The following is a 16,006-nucleotide window of genomic DNA, read 5'->3' on the forward strand; positions in this document are numbered from 1 at the left end:
GAAGGAATTCAAAGGTGACAATGGGGTGAATTTTTATACTTTAACACTGCATTGTGAGGGAGGTATTCGACGGCCATTTAATACATAACATATGGGATGGTGGCAGGCTTTTGGAAGAGCGTGATGGGCACCAATTTGTTGAGAAGAGAAGTCCATGTGTGTACAAGGAAGGTTCTGATTGCCATGCAAGTTTGCAAATTGGGAAACTGCAGGCAGATCTGTGGAGACAAATTCACAGTCCCACCTTCACACATACACGATTGCAAATAGTTCACAAACTATTCCTATATAAACTCAAATACACACACACACACACACACACACACACACACACACACACACACACACACACACCTTCCAGGTCCCAGCCAGAGTATGCCCTAAGCCACTTGGCCACTGGATCCTAGAGCTACATACAGCTCCTTCCAAAAGGCCCCCCCAAATCCAAATTCCCAGGGAAAGTTGAATAAAGGTAGGAAAGTATTTGATGATGTTGGGGTTAGGGGTTCTCTGCTTGCTTGCAGTTCTTGAGATGGCCAGAGAGCTACAAAGAACCAGCATGCCATAGCCCGAGAGCTCCAGGGCAGGCAGGGGAGGAGGCAGGAGCAAAGAGGTCGGAGAACTTGAAGATGAAATCAGAACTCTGGCCAAGAAAGCCCCGGTGCCGGCAGTGGACTGACAAGGACTGAGGAAGGGTTAACGCGGGAGCGGAGTGTGCGACGGGGGCCGGGCCGGGGCGGGGCAGAGCGGGCTGGCGCTGTCCCTTTAAGGCGGGCGGCGCGGGCCGGCCGAGCGCCGCTGTGATTGGCGCGGCGGGATCACTGGCTCCCTGAGCCCGGCCCGGGGGAGTCGGCTGGAGCCGGCTGTGCTTTGATAAGGTCCTGGCAACTCAGTAACGGCCCAAGAACCGGGAAATAAAAATAAGCCCCCGATCGCGATGGATTCCGGGGCCACCCGGAGGTCGAGGCGACCGCCTCCCCAACGGAGAGCTCTGCTGTAAAAGGTGGGGTCAGAGGCTCTGTCCCGGAGCAACCGCTTCCAAGAAAGCTCGGCGCGGCCGGGGGCGGCTGGCAGCGGGGTACGGGGCTACGGGAGGGGACGCGAGGGTGCAAGTCGAGGAAAGCAGAGGGGTGCAGGCTGCATGGCCCCCAGAGGGGCGCAGGAGCGCGCTGGGCTGGCCCGGGTGCGGCTCGCGTACCTCCCTTCCAGGACCGTGCGCTCGGCTCGCGCCTTTGAAGTGCACAGTTAAATCCACAGCGCAGTTTTTGTTGGAAGCGCCCGGAGGACATTTGGTGCGCCTAGTGACTGCTGGAAACAGGACCTGGGTTGAAAGCCGGCCGGGCGGGGGCCGGAGGGGCCGGGGGGCGGCCGCGGCGGGGGCGGAGGCCCACTCGGATCTTTTGCATAAAAGGGGCAGCGGGGCGCACGCTCCCCTCCCCGGCGGCGCGGAGCTTGCTCTCGCCTCGGGATCGTTGTTTTCTGCGCACCCCCTCCTCCGCCTCCGCGAGATTCCCCATGTTCCCCATGCCCGGGCGGGCCCGGGGGGGAGGGACCCGGGGCTGCCTCTGCGAGTCCAGCGGGGGACCCGGGTCGGGGCCCTGCCCGCGGCGCCTGCGAGGTCTCGACGAGGAGTGCGCCAGCGGATCAATGGTGAGTGCTGAGGCCGCGGCGGTCGGGCGGCCCGCGCGCTTTGATGTGCGGGGCGGCGCTTTGAAGTTGGCAGGCCGGCTATTTCGGGGCGCGCTCCGGGTCGGCGCAGAGGGGAAGCTGCGGGCTCGGAGCCCAGCGCTCCAGGGGGGTTTGGCCGGGCGGCCCAGCGCGCGATGCTCGGGAGTCCCCTCCCCAGAGCGGCGTCCGGGGTGTCAGGGGGCCGGGCGGGGAAGACTTCTCCAAGTGGCAGCTCGCCTCGGGGGTCGAGTCACCGTGGGTGTGGATGAGTCCGGGTGTGCGTGTGCACGCGAGTGCCTTTGGAAGGTGGGATGAAAGGGTGGTGGCGTTCCCCGTTTACCCTCCCCACCCCTCCCCGCCCCCTCCCACTTCTCTCCGCTCTCGTCTCCCCCTCCCAACCGCGGGTCCGCGCTTAGGTGCCCGGAGCGCTGGCGGTGGCTCAGTGTGAGCGCCGGACCGGCCGGAGTCCCGGGCGCTCGCGTCCCCCGCGTTCCTCCTCGCCGCCCCTTTTGCGGAGAGGCCGAGACTCCGTGCGTCGCCATTTCTGGACTAGGCGACTGTTTTCCGTGCCCTTTCTGCGGGAACCTCTGCGAGACTTGACGCTTGGGAGTGACCCCCCTACCCGAGCTCCTGGTGGACTGCGCACCGGGACTCTGGAGGCGTTCGTTTGCAGTTGGGCCGGGGAGGGACGGGACCTGAGGGGCTCAGAGGAGATGAGATCCCGGCCTTGGCGGCCTTCATCTTCCAGGTAACGGCGTCGCACCACCTCCTCTGCGCCCGGGTGCGCGGCGTTACCCGCGGCCCCTCCACTTCGCGGGCTTGTGCTCAGCGTGGCGGCCGGAGGTTCAGGACCGGGGTGGGGTACACCTACCTAGACCTGGGGTCTCGAGCAGCTGGCCGGGCGTTCCTCTCGGTCCCCCGGCCGGGCCCGGCCCGCCCCTGCCCTCCTTAGTTTGATCCTTCTCTGGCTAGGGAGAGCAGCTTGTTTATTGGTTAGATAAGACTTCTTTTCTTTTGGAGAAAGAATGGCTTGGGATCAGTGGAGTTTGGGATTCTTGGCACAGGCTGTAGTAGCGTGAGACGCCTTCTGATCCGGTTTTGTTGGGTTCGCGGCTGCAGGAGGTGGATTAGGGGAGCCGGGGGCGGCGGGTCGAGGTTTCTTTTCTCTCTTTCAAAAGTTTGAAGATCAAAGCCTCTTACATAGTGAACTGGTTTCTGCTTTGGGAAAGCGAAGACAAGAGGTGTAGACTGAGCCATGTTCGTGGTGGAGAGTCTTGAGTGTAGGCAACATTTTCATCAGGGATCTGGGGTGCGTGCTGAATTCAGGAGACCCTGAGCCCCTTCCCGCCGATGCTGGGCGGGCTTTTTTTTTTTTTTTTTTTGGCGAGGATCTTCTGTAAGAAGTGGGACGAGGGAGCGCAGAAGGAGGGGGTGGCGGGGTGGGGGGAATGGGAACCAGATGCCGGGGAAGGGCACTTTGAGAGCTTGAGTTATCTGTGCAGAACAGAGTGGGGAAGTTTACAGAAATTGGTTTCACCTGCACTCAGCCGCGCGGCTGGCGTGAGAATTCTGGTTGTCGTGGGAGGGGGTCCGACTGGGCTACCCTGAGTGTCCCTGGGACCAGCGGGTGTGGGGAAGGTCTTACACCTCCGGTGTCCCCCTCCCTTCTGCCTCACCTTCTCCCTCCCAATCTTCACCCCTCCCCGGAAAAAAAAGTGTGCGGGGTGCTCAGATTTCGTCTTTGAAAAAGCTTCGTCGGATACTTGAGATGAGCACTTCGCGGATAGCTGGGTTACTTGATTTGAATTTGAGGAGTTGAAAAGCCTGTTTACTTTCTTGCTTTGATGTTGGGTAGATCTGGTTTTGATTAGATCAATACCCTTTTCTCTCTCCCACCTCCCCCCTTCCTTTTCTTTCCAGAGGAGGCTCAGATGAGCCCCTGCTGACTTGAGAGAGAGCAAGCGGATTGCTGAGTGGAACTGGAAGAAAAAAGAGGAGGAAAAAAGCAAAACAAAACCCAAACTCAGTGAGACGCTCTCCCTCACCATGAGTAGCGCTGCTGTGTTAGTGACTCTCCTCCCAGATCCCAGCAGCAGCTTCCGAGAGGATGCTCCAAGGCCCCCGGTCCCGGGGGAAGAAGGGGAGACCCCACCGTGTCAGCCTAGTGTGGGCAAGGGCCAGTCCACCAAACCTATGCCTGTCTCCTCCAATGCTAGGCGGAATGAAGATGGGCTGGGGGAGCCCGAGGGGCGGGCCTCCCCTGATTCCCCTCTGACCAGGTGGACCAAGTCTTTGCACTCCTTATTGGGCGACCAGGATGGTGCTTACCTCTTCCGGACTTTCCTGGAGAGGGAGAAATGCGTGGATACCCTGGACTTCTGGTTTGCCTGTAATGGATTCAGGCAGATGAACTTGAAGGATACCAAAACTCTTCGAGTAGCCAAAGCAATCTATAAGAGGTACATTGAAAACAACAGCATTGTCTCCAAGCAGCTGAAACCTGCCACCAAGACCTACATACGAGATGGCATCAAGAAGCAACAGATCGACTCCATCATGTTTGACCAGGCGCAAACTGAGATCCAAGCAGTGATGGAGGAAAATGCCTACCAGATGTTTTTGACTTCGGACATATACCTCGAATATGTGAGGAGTGGGGGAGAAAACACAGCTTACATGAGTAATGGGGGGCTGGGCAGCCTAAAGGTCCTGTGTGGCTACCTCCCCACCTTGAATGAAGAAGAGGAGTGGACTTGTGCTGATCTGAAGTGCAAACTTTCGCCCACCGTGGTTGGCTTGTCCAGCAAAACTCTGCGGGCCACAGCAAGTGTGAGATCCACAGAAACGGTTGAAAATGGATTCAGGTAAGGGTTTGGCTAGGGTTGAGGGGCAGGGTGAGGTGGGGTGGAGCAGGACTTGGAGGATGAGTTAGGGTTGCAAATGATTTCAGTTAAGGTAGTTGGTGGGCGGGCGGATAGGCTTCGGAAGCTGATAAAGGTTGGGAGTTAGGACTTCTGGCTAGCTAGTAGAAACCCTTTGATCTTGTGTTTTGTTGCGGGGGGGTGCGGAATGCACGCACAGCTGAATACCTGCAGCCTTCCAATGCTAACTTCAAACAGTGCAAGCAGTATTTATTAATGTGGTTACTTATTATCCTGGGCTGCTGGGAGGGACAGAGAGGAAAAGAGAAAAAGAACACGAATGTAGTAGCTTTTGATGCCTCTGAGTCACTAGACCCACTAAGTGCCAGTTTGGGGAGGGGTCATTTAACCACTAATCATCAAAGGAGAGTTAACTGTGTCTGGGGGCGGGGCAGCTGGATTGTGGAGACACAGGAAATAACGTGTGCACCCTCGAAGGGGGTAGGTGGGATCGTTTGAACTTTTATGTCAAGATAAGAGCTAGCGATTGGCTTAGCAACTGAGTTTGTGGCTCTCTTTGTAGAATTAGGTAGACATCTAACTGGGGGAAAGCCCTGTAGCTTCCTCCTGTGAAGGAGCCTTCCTTTTAGAGTCCACTGAGCTATTCATCCAGCTTAAAGATGCTTTGAGCCCCAGGGTCAGGCCTCAGTTGATGGTTTGTTGTTTAGTGCTGGAAGAGAAGTGTGGGAGGACCGGGCCCTCCAGAGCACTTTCTCTTTTTAAAGCTTCAAAGACAAACAGTCCATTATAGATTGGCCAAGTCTCAAGATTCTTGGCCTTTGCAAGGCAACTTCGGACCTCCTGTTAGAATGAGTTTTTCTGTCCCCTCGCCTCTCCAGAGAGCCCCCGAAGAGAATGCATCTCTTAATTCTAGGCTGTTGCTTGTGACATGCAGGGCAGGAGGTGGGGTGACATTGAATTGCTGTCTACATGCATGGCTTTTTTCTGTCCCTGTGCAAAGTTTCTCTGTGTCAGGGACTCAGGATGTGATGGATCTAACAATGGTTTCTGGAGATCTCGCTATCTTTGTGGGGCGTGGTCTCCAGGGTCCCGCCGCCGCTGGAGGGGGCATGCCCCTGATTGCTGCCCTGGAGCCTCTTGGGTTTCCATCTCCAGATCTGAGTCCTGCATGTTGTGGGTTTTAACTGCTAGTAAGTAGGGGAAGGGCCTGCTCTCCAGTCACCAGAGGGCGCTCTTGCAGCTTCGGGAGTGAACTTAACACTTCAGTTATCTGGTCTACACCTAAAGGGTTGGTTTTTGCAGGCAAGTGTAGGATCTCAGGAGGGAGTTGTTGCGGTGCCCCTGAGCTTGTGGAGAGCTAAGCCGTTTGCATGAAGCTGTTGGGGCCGCTGCAGCTGGGTGCACCCAGGCACCTGCATCTGTTGCCCTGCTCTATTGCAAGGGCATGTAGGTAAAGCTTGCTGTTGGCCTTCCTTCCTTACCCTCCAGCTTTGGCAGCCAGTGAGGAGGCTCCTTAAGGCTTGCGGTGAGGCTGCTTCCCCAGCGGCCTTCTGACAGTGTGTCTTCTGTGTCTTCGGTGTCAGCCCCAGAGTGTCACCTTTGCAAATAGCACAGTGTGGTTTTGGATGCTGGCTGTAAGAAAGCACTCTCCAGGCAAGACTCCGCCATGGCTTCTCCTTGTGGGTGGGCAGCCTAGGCGAAGCTTTGACTTGCCTCCTTCCCAGAGGCTTCATTTTGGATCTAACCAGTGTCAAGTTTGCAAAGCACTTGAGATCTGAGGGCCCTGTCTTCCAGGCTGGGAGCCGTGGAAGTCACGGACGCAATCAGCGCAGCTCTTCAGCGAGCTCCTGAGTGTCCACACTGTATCAAGTGTGTGTTCTCTCTCACGGTCAAGTCGGAATGAAACGTTTGCCCGGACTCCATGAAGCCCACGTGTCTTAACGAGGGCATCCTGAAAGATAATCTAAGACATACCCAGATGGCCTTATTTCTTTTTAACTTGTGTGTCTCCCGGTCTGTACAGTGTCTGAAAGGCAAGCTCCAGCCCTAGCCCATAGCATTAGTTGATTTGAAACTTTCTAAACTTCATGTTGCCATCTGTAGGATAGGTGGGCACTGTGTCTCTTGTCTGTGTCCTTAAGGTTGTGCTTAGGATCAAAATAATAAACATGAAAGCCTTTTGTTAAGGGAAACATTTTGAAAAGATGTTAAGTGTTATAATTAGTGTAATTAACGATAATAATTGGGTCTGAAAAGGGCAGCAGAGTTACCACATAGCCCGTTGTTCAGTGTAGCCTCCCAGAGGTGGCCTCCTTCCCGTGCCTCCGCTGTCTTTGCTACTCTGAACTTTTTCAAGTCTGCCTTGGAGTTGGCTGTCCCTCACTTCCTCATCTGCTGGTCACTCGTCTTGCAGAGTGCCTGGCCTAGGGGATGGGCTGAGTAACTGACCCAGGAGAGTGAATGAAACAGCTTGAACCTGCAGAGGGCCCGTCTGCCTCAGCTGCCCAGAGTCGTCCTGGCCATCGGGTGCCTAAGGCCCTGGCTAGCCTTGCAAGCCCCGTGTTTATGTGGGCACTCAGAGGAGCCTAGGTTTTTAACAACTTGTTTGTAGCCTTACCCATTTGGTGTCGGGTTTAATATAAATAGTTGAGGCGGAAGAGCAGAAATTACCCTTGGAGGGAAGGGCTCTGGTGTGTGCGTGGTTGAGCGGGATGCTTGGGCTTTTGATGGTCTCTATAAATAACTAAGGGCATAAGTGACCTGTGGTGGGAGCGTGTGTCCTAACCCCTCACACAAACAACCCCCACCGCCGCCCAGTGTCGGGGTGTGTCAAGTGTGGAGCCAGGGGCTGTGCTCTCAGGCGCTAGGCCCACACTTATTTTAAGAGGGAGGGTGCCAGCCGGGCATTGGTGGCGCACGCCTTTAATCCCAGCACTCGGGAGGCAGAGGCAGGCGGATCTCTGTGAGTTCGAGGCCAGCCTGGTCTACAGAGTGAGTTCTGGGACAGCCTCCAAAGCCACAGAGAAACCCTGTCTCGAAAAACCAAAAAAAAAAAAAAAAAAAAAAAAAAGAGGGAGGGTGCCATGCTGGCACACAGAACGATCCCTGTGTGTACCTCTTTCTGTCCTGACTCTGGGCAGGGGGTTCATCCGCCTCCCCTTGGGCCCTTTGCTCTTGCCGGGCTTGGAGTCCCAGGGGCCCAGCAGATGGCCCTGTGCTGGCTGCAAGTGTTTCCTGTTCTCTGAAAGAACTCGCTGATGAGGCCCATTTTTTTTCGAGAAGCCATTGGAATCAAGTTTGGCTTCAATTATCAAAGAAAATGATGCCATAGGAAAGATATGCTGAGAGCATTGGTCAGTAATTAGAGGACAAAACAGCAGCGAGCGCATCTGGCTCAGACACACTTGTCCAACTTTGCCTGGCTACAGAAGACACTGACCCCTCGCTGTCCACCCAGCCCTTGATCTTGCTTCCAAAATGCTAGTCCAAGAGGGCATTGACCTTATGGTAAAATGTCAGAGGCTCACAGAAGGCCCTAAGGTCAGCCTCAAACTGGGTTCCTTTTGTTGTACTGTAGGGAGAATGGCCCCGGAAAGAGGTCCTTGGATGGATTCTCTTGGCTCTCCACAGCTGGGGAGGAGCAGAGGTGACCCCAACATCTAGAGATAAAGAGGTAGACACTTCCTTCCCTCAAGGACCCAGGAGGCTTGGTTACCTCTCAGCTGAAAGCCCCATGCCTGCTCCATGGCAGAGTGGCCCGTGGGTGCACAACTCAGGCTCACACTGAATGACCACACTCCCCAGGAGTGCAAAGTCCCCGCCCTGGTTGGGAGTACAGCCCTCCTGAAGAAGTTATCATCTGGGTCCAATTAAGGTAGCATACTCCCCCTTCCCCCCCTTTTAAGTAATCACTAGAAGACAACTCTGATCCATTTCCTTAAAATTACGTGGCACTTTGGAGAAAGTTCTAAACACGTAAAAACCGAGTTTCTGTGTCTCCCCACCACTCTGCCCCTGTCTGCCTTGTTATGGTTGTAGGAAAATCCAAGCGCTTTATTGCAGTCAGCTGAGTTTAAGAGCAGTGTATTCCATTTCTAATTACTGATCACACAGTAGCCCTCTATTTTGGAAGTGAAGGGAGATAAGTTTATTTTGGGAGCCATGTATGCGCGCGCGCGCGCGCACACACACACACACACACACACACACACACACACACACACACACACGGTTTTACTTAGGTATCCTTTTTTTGCAATGGTGAGGAAGGGATTTCTATTGAGTCATTTTCTCCCTGTGGAGGCTGAAGTCTAAGTCTTAGATCTTAGACATAGCTGATGTGTTAATACCACCAAGATAGTCAGACTGAGGGAGGGAAGGTGTTTGAATGCTATTTAGGGCCCGCTTTGGCTGTTTTGATCTTGCGCCATGCCTCTAAAAACCTTTTCAGCAGCCCATTTGATGGATGTGGGTCTTTGAAGGAGGCTCAACCAAGTTTGGAGCTCCTGCCATGGGCCACCCCCCTGCTTTTGGTGTTGGGGATTCACATGTGAAGATGGGTTGTACCCCCACAGAGCACACAGTCTGGGGCTCAGGGCAGGCTTTCAGCTGTGATACCACGCTAAGTACTACAGGAGAAGGAAGAGGTTTTGGGAACACAGCGTCTCTCCATCTTTGCTGGTTGGGTACTGAGACTGCTACTGGGTTACCCCCCCCCATTCCAGTGCCTTGCTCGGGCCTTTAGAAACTGTGAGCTGTGAGGCAGGTGGCCAGGTTTTAGTTGCTTGTTTTTCGGAGAGCGCCCCACACCTAGGGGAACTGTGTGTGTCATGCCTAGTGACATCTGTCTCTATCATGAGTGTATAGACCGTACATACCACTGCATTCCCTAGGACAGGAGAGGACCCCGGAGAATCTTGACAGTCCTCTCTGAGGCAGCCCGCCTATCCCAGCAGGGGACTTCAAGCTGTTTTAAAGACTTGGTCAGTCTCTGTCCCCTCCACCCCAGGATCTCTATTGGTCTTGTCTTCATTCTGATTTGTGTTGCCTGTTGCCTCCGGTTTGGCCTCTAGGGGCGATGGTGAGCAGTTCTCTGTGAGTCCATCATTCATATTGGCCAGGATGCCAGGGCAACTGGTCACCTCCTAGTCTTCTCTGCCTCCATGAGCTCTCAGTCCCTGCCCACTTGGGTGCCTGGGAACCCCAGATGGAGCACATATGGATGAAGAACAGGCAAAGATGGTCTTGCAGTCACAGTCCTCATTAAAACGTATTGGGAGGCAGTAAGTCTCCCTGCCCTCAGCGATAGGGCAGGGCCAGTGGCCTATGGGTAGTTGAGAGGCACTTTTCAAACGTGTACAGCCAGTTTGCACACAGCACCCCTGGTTTGCACTCTTAGACATTTCTGTTTGTGAGAGATGCTTCCAGACAGGTGCAGTGGGACAGAGCCCTAGTCCCCGCTGGTGTTTCGTTTGTCTGCTTGTACTGAGTCTCCCGTCTCGATGCTCAGCTCTCACTGACCCCTCAGAGGATGACTGTGGAGATTCAAGACGCTGGGCAGCAGCTGTCATGTGACTGTGCTGTGCCAGCCCTGTTCTGGGTGCCGGGGGAGCAGGGAGGGCCCCCACACCAGGTCACTGGGTTTGTATCAGCTTTTCGGGCTAGGGGAGATTGGGTGAGACTCTCAGGGCTCCAGCTAGAGCAGAAGCTTACAGTGGGGTTTCACTCTCACCATTGAGACCCTCACCAGAACGCACAGCAGGTCCCTACTGGACCTCTGTCTACACTTGGCCCCTTCTCCCAGCTCAAGCTTGTGGTCCTCTTGGGCCCCATGTGCTGCTAGTAACTACTGTCCATAATGCTGTCCCCAGACTCCTGGCCCCTCTCTGTCCTGTGTGGATCAACTCTGGCCTTATAGGAAAGTGCCTGGCCCTCGTACCAGTCTTAGTGTAACTTGTCTTAGTCCAGCTGGTTAGAGTCCATTCTCTTCTTACCCAGAAGAGGGCTTTTGGCAGTGTTTCCTGCCCACTGTCTTCTCAAAGAGTCTTGAGTCTCTTCAGATTCCTGCCCATCTGACATGATACACCTGGCTCCCTCTATCACAGGGCGCCATCCCCAGCTAGCCTCGCTAGAAACCTCTCCACCATATCCTGCCTCTGATTCTAGAACTTCCTAAGCTCTGTCGTTATAGGAGGCAGACAGAGATTGATAGCAAGGTGCATCCATGTCACGCCCAGTTTGACTACTGTTGGGACCGCCAAGAGCCTTAACCAGAAAATGGGCACTGCACCCCCTGCCTGAGACAGTACCTGTGATTTGGCAGGCTTTCAGTGGTACCCAGATACCTTCCCTCATGCCCTTACATTATGGTGATGTGTCCTGTCCAGAACCTAGGTGCCAGAAGACCAGAGCCCCGCATAGTACAAGGACAGGAGCTTGGTGAACAAGAGCAGATGGTTGACCATGACCTTTCTTAGGTCCTTCTCCTCTGCCAGCCCTCCAGCTATCTTTACAGAGCAGCTGCCGTGGGCTGATGGAGTGTGGCTCCTCTTGGAGCTTCTCCCCTCCAGGTTCACGGCTGTTGCCAGCTGAGCCCCTGGAGGACTGTGCCAGGGGCTTGGTAAATGAAGCCTCCTGCGCCTTCAGGCTGACTGACCCCTGGAGGAGATGGAGAGCCTTCCTGCAGCCTGCTGACCTGTCTCCCCTCCCCCTAACAGAAGTCCTTGGCCGGTGACACAAGTGGAATGCAGCCCAGCAGGAGACAGGCACACTGGTTGTTCTGGGAGGAGATCAAGAGAGGGAAATGGGGGCCTACAGGCCACTAAGACAAAGGGGCTGGAGACCCTTGGAGGAGGGGCTGGGGCCTGCCTGTGACACAGCTGCTCATTTCAGTCCCGGTGCCTTAACCGGCCCCGAGGGAAGGAAAGCCACGGTGGGGGGAAGGGCACCGCAGGCACAGAACAGGACTGCCACGGTTATCTGTCCCATCTGCCTGGCTTACTGTAGGCCTAGGTCAAAGTGGGAAGGCTACCCCTGGCCTTTAGATGTTAGTGTGCTCTGGACTAGGCTGACAGACCTCAGACACAGGAGTTAGGATGCCTCACATGTTCGTGGTCTGGGAAATGGGCTTCTGGAGTCAGGCTTGGATGCAATGGCCAGGAGGAAAAAGACATCCGTCTACCAACTGCTTTTAGTCCTAGTCCCCAGCCCCAGAGCAGTCAGGCCCTGCCACTCCGTGTATGCTTTGAGTCGGTGGCATTCCCTGACAGTCCCTGCATCACTGTTCTGCTGGACCCCTCATCTTCTAAGGGTTAGGGAACCCAGCCTGCCTCCCCTCCAAGGGGAGCCCTTGACGAACAGTCTTCCATTTGTGGCCGCCCTGCCCAGGTTTGCAGCTGGACCTGGGGGGCAAGTTGGCACAGTTCAGATGTGGGATTGGTTGGTCGCTGTATCATTCTGGGGTCACCTGATGACCCCGGGCTTCCTGGTGGGGGTCAGTGACCATGCTCCTCTTGTACTCTCCCCATAGGTCCTTCAAGAGAAGCGACCCGGTTAATCCTTATCATGTAGGTTCCGGCTATGCCTTTGCACCAGCCACCAGTGCCAATGACAGCGAGATATCCAGTGACGCCTTGACCGATGACTCCATGTCCATGACAGACAGTAGCGTGTAAGTATCCTGTCTCCCTCCTACACATGGGGTTGGGGGTGTGATGAACTAGGGGCCGGGGGTCTGCCCCTCATGCTCACCCAGCTTTGAGAAAACCCATCTCTGTGAGTGGACACTGGTTGTTTTCTGGGAAGGGGATGGGATGGGCATGATGTTGGTGAATAAGAGTGGCATGTCGGTCTGGGTAGGGTTCAATGAGAGCCTTGAAGGGGAAGCTGGGGCACTGTCTTCACAGAAGGAAAGCCAGAGTACATGGTAGGAGGGTAAGGTGAGCGTCTGTGGGTTTCTTACCTTTAAAACCATCTCCTGGTTGTGCTAATGGGAGAGTCACTTGACTGGTCCCCAAGCCAAGTGCACCTGCTGAGGAACCAGCAGGTGGGACACAGGACCTTCCTAGAAATAGAAAGGTTGTTTTTGTTTTGCTCTTGCTTTCTGAGAAAAGGCCAGTAAAGGCAGGGGACAAAGCCAGACCTCTCTGCAGGGCCATCACGTGCAGTCCACCTACATGCCTGTGTTCCAGTGGGCCTCACTCAGGCCATGAATGCTGGTGGAGTCCCGAGTCTGTGCCAGATGCTGGGAACCCTAGGTAGGGGCCTGCCATAGTCCTGTCTGATCTCAGGTCTTTGGCCAGCTCATGGCTTTGATAGACTTTCTTTTTAAAAGCACCCCAAGTCATTGAAGTGGTCGATGAGGTCAGCAGACTGTCAGTCAAGGTTATGCTTTGAGTTTCGGGTCATTTGAAGTGAAGTTAGAGGGGTCTCTGGATGGCCAGCGTCAGCTGTCCATGAGTGTCACGGTTTGGAGCGGGGTATGGTAGCGACTGACCTCATTCTCGCCAGCCTTCGGGGTGTGATTCAGGAGAGTCTGGTAGAATTCAGCTATGGATGAAAATCCCCAAAGGTTTTTCTCATCCAGCACCCATCTGAGAATCTGTTTCAGGAAGACCTTTGAAGCCTTTCTTCCAGCAAGCATTTCAGAGTCAGGGTGTCTTCTGCTGAGGGAGTGATCTTGAAAGACAACCCATTAAGCTAGTGGTGTTAAGTTCTGGGACACTCGCCTAAACTCTGTTCCTTTTAGCTTCTTAAAACCAGACTGCCTATTCTTCACTTGTTTGAAGCTGTCTCACTTCTGTTGGCCGCTGTCCTGTAGCCTGGCTGGCCACACAGGACCCTTTGGAAGGAAAGTGGGTAAGGTCAGTTTGGGGCTCAGCTGCCAATTGTTTTTTTCCTGGCAGCTTTTGTCTTACCTCAGTTTCCCTTGTTAGCAAAATGACACTCACCAGGGAGAAAGCTGAAGTTTAAAGAAAGAACATCATAGCCGGGTGTGGTGGTGCATGCCTTTAATCCCAGCACTTCAGAAGGCAGAGGCAGACAGATCTCTGTGAGTTTGAGGCCAACTTGGTCTACAGAGTGAGTTCCAGGACAGCTAGGGCTATACAGAGAAACCCTATCTTGAAAAACAGTAACACACCAAAAAACCCCACAGAGTAAAACAGAACATCATTTTGGCATTGGGGGGGGGTAGGGTGTATACCCTTTATCTACCAGGAGTGAAAGGTTTCAGAGAACTGGTTCCATTTTCATAATTGACTGAGCATACTGGTGGGGGGGGGGATCATTCTTATATACTTATTTTATGTATTTGAGTGTTTTGCCTGGATGTGTATGTATGTATATATACATATATACATATATATGTATGTATGTATGTATGTATACTACATGTGTGTCTAGTGCCACATTCAAAGAAATCCCAAAAGACTCACATTATTCTTTAATAGGACATGGTTTTCTGTTTTGTTTTATTGAGACTGGATCTCACTATATAGGCCTGGCTGGTCTAGAACTCACTATGTAGATCAGGCTGGCCCAGAACTCACTATGTAGACCAGGCTGGCCTCAAACTCACAGCACTCTGCCTCCAGAGTACTGAGGTTAGAGGCATATGTTACCATATCTGTCCCTAGTTTGTTTTTCTGTAGTTGAAAAAACTAGCACCCAGGTGAGTTTGGATGGTGTGTTGTGGCCTGAGGCTGTGAGGTTGTGTAGAACTCCTGTCTTCTGCCCCATCATAGAGTTGGTTGCTTCTCTCTGAGTACCTGCTGCCCTGTTTCACCCTCACGCCGGCCGGGGCTTGGTATCTCGGAAGTTTCACTCCTTCTGACACAGTAATTATAGATTGTGTAGGAGCCTCGTTGCCGCGTGTGAAATACGAGCAAGCCGCGTGTGAATGAAGGCATTGAGTGGCTCTCCGAAGTCCGGTGCCCTTTACGGAAGACTTCTGTGAGGCTTCTGTTTAGATTTCTTAGAGACTGTTTTTGGCTTGCTTCCTGGCGCTTGGCTGAGTTTCAGTCCCCATCACTGAGGTGTTATTCTGGGTTCGCGATGAGATAACTTGGGTGTGGTCCCATGCTGTTTCTGTCCTCACAGGACCCAGTCAGCAAGGTAGGCAGTGACTGGGGGCTGCCTTAACAAGACGCATCCTCACGTGTCCCCAGCCATTCACGGCAGAGGCAGGACGCAGACCCAGGCCAGACATGGCGCCCTCCCGCATCTCCCATGCTCACCGTGGGATCATTGGAACCATTGTCTTTGAGACCTCTGGGCTTTTTTTTGGGTTCTCCTTTCTGTTTGCTACTGATCATAACTTTTTCCTGAATCCTCCTCGTTTAGACCCCTTCTTTTAATCTTTTTCCTATAATGAAAAGGCCTCACATAGCCCAGGCTGATCCTCACATGTAGCCCAGGCTGGTCTTGAATTCATTCTGTAGCCAGAAATGCCCATGTATCTGGGCCATCTGCCTCCATCTCCTGCGCGCTGGCATCAGAGTCAGGTGCCACCATACCTGGTGTACTGGAATCTGCACCCAGGACCTTCCTGCATGCTAGGTAGTGATCATTCTGATTCCCAGCCCTCAGTTTCATTTAAAAGTGACTCTCACTTAAAGACTTTGTGGACTTAAATTTGGGGCCTAGGAAGAGTGGCCAGGCAAAGACCCTCGGTAGCATGGGGGCCAATAAGGGCTACTTTAAGAATGAATGGGTCAACAACTCCTCCCTTGGCAGTTTTCTCTGCCGGTCCCTGGTGGTATATTCTCTGGGCCCTGTAACAGGGTGTCTTCTTATGGTGGGTAGATATTGAGTAAACCAAAAAGCCAAGAAAAGGTACCTGTGAGACTTACAGTTTGGGGGTTCAGGGTATTAGCCGAGAGCCTCCCAGCCAGGTGGGCATTCCACTGGATTCCTAGTCAGATATACCCACAGGCATGGTTAGACTGACTAAGAGGGCTGCTGGCACCAGGCTCTCCCAAGGGCTCTTGGGAGTTAGCTTGAGCCGCCTTTGGTCTCCAGGAACAAGAGCCCACTTATGGGACTTGCTCATGCTTAGAGACTCCTGGGTGTTTAGGTACCATCAGCTGCCAGGCATAGGGTACTCCGAGGGCGGGGGCCAGGGGGCGGGGGCAGGGGTGTGATCTCCAGTCTCCTGCTTGAACAGACTTGGCTTGAACTAAAAGCTCCGGGCAGTCTGAGGCACTTTCTGGCCAGCCAGCCCTGGGTGTGTGTGATCTACCCTGTGTTGGGCGGTCACCCGGGATTCCCAGGGCTGGGATTAGACCCCTTCTTCAGAGCTCTGCCAATTGTGGGCCTCATGCAGATGAGAGCACCATGTGAGAAATAAAGTGTGTGTGTGTGTGTGTGTGTGTGTGTGTGTGTGTGTGTGTGTGTGTGTGTTGGGGGATGAAAAGCGAAGCTGAATCGCTTTCAGCCCATTGTTCATCTAGGGGAGC

The 16,006-nt window shown here is 53.9% G+C and overlaps 1 protein-coding gene across 4 annotated transcripts in view; it reads left to right on the forward strand.

Moving 5' to 3' along the window:
• Positions 1 to 820: 820 nt before the first annotated feature.
• Positions 821 to 16,006, forward strand: part of Axin2 (axin 2) — a 29,354-nt gene continuing 14,168 nt past the window's right edge. The window contains exons 1-3 of one of the 4 annotated variants that reach the window (XM_013113445.3): positions 821 to 1,003; positions 3,589 to 4,532; positions 12,079 to 12,219. In XM_013113445.3, coding sequence (XP_012968899.1) covers positions 3,715 to 4,532; positions 12,079 to 12,219 — 959 coding nt within the window. In that variant the 5' untranslated portion in view covers positions 821 to 1,003; positions 3,589 to 3,714. Of the gene's footprint in view, positions 1,004 to 1,531; positions 1,651 to 1,865; positions 1,975 to 2,090; positions 2,417 to 3,588; positions 4,533 to 12,078; positions 12,220 to 16,006 lie in introns of those variants that run through there. The other 3 variants (XM_013113444.3, XM_040749988.1, XM_013113448.3) reach the window with 3 other exon arrangements.

The sequence above is a fragment of the Mesocricetus auratus genome, unplaced genomic scaffold (genome assembly GCF_017639785.1).
Source record: "Mesocricetus auratus isolate SY011 unplaced genomic scaffold, BCM_Maur_2.0 Super-Scaffold_100007, whole genome shotgun sequence".
Lineage (NCBI taxonomy): Eukaryota > Metazoa > Chordata > Mammalia > Rodentia > Cricetidae > Mesocricetus > Mesocricetus auratus.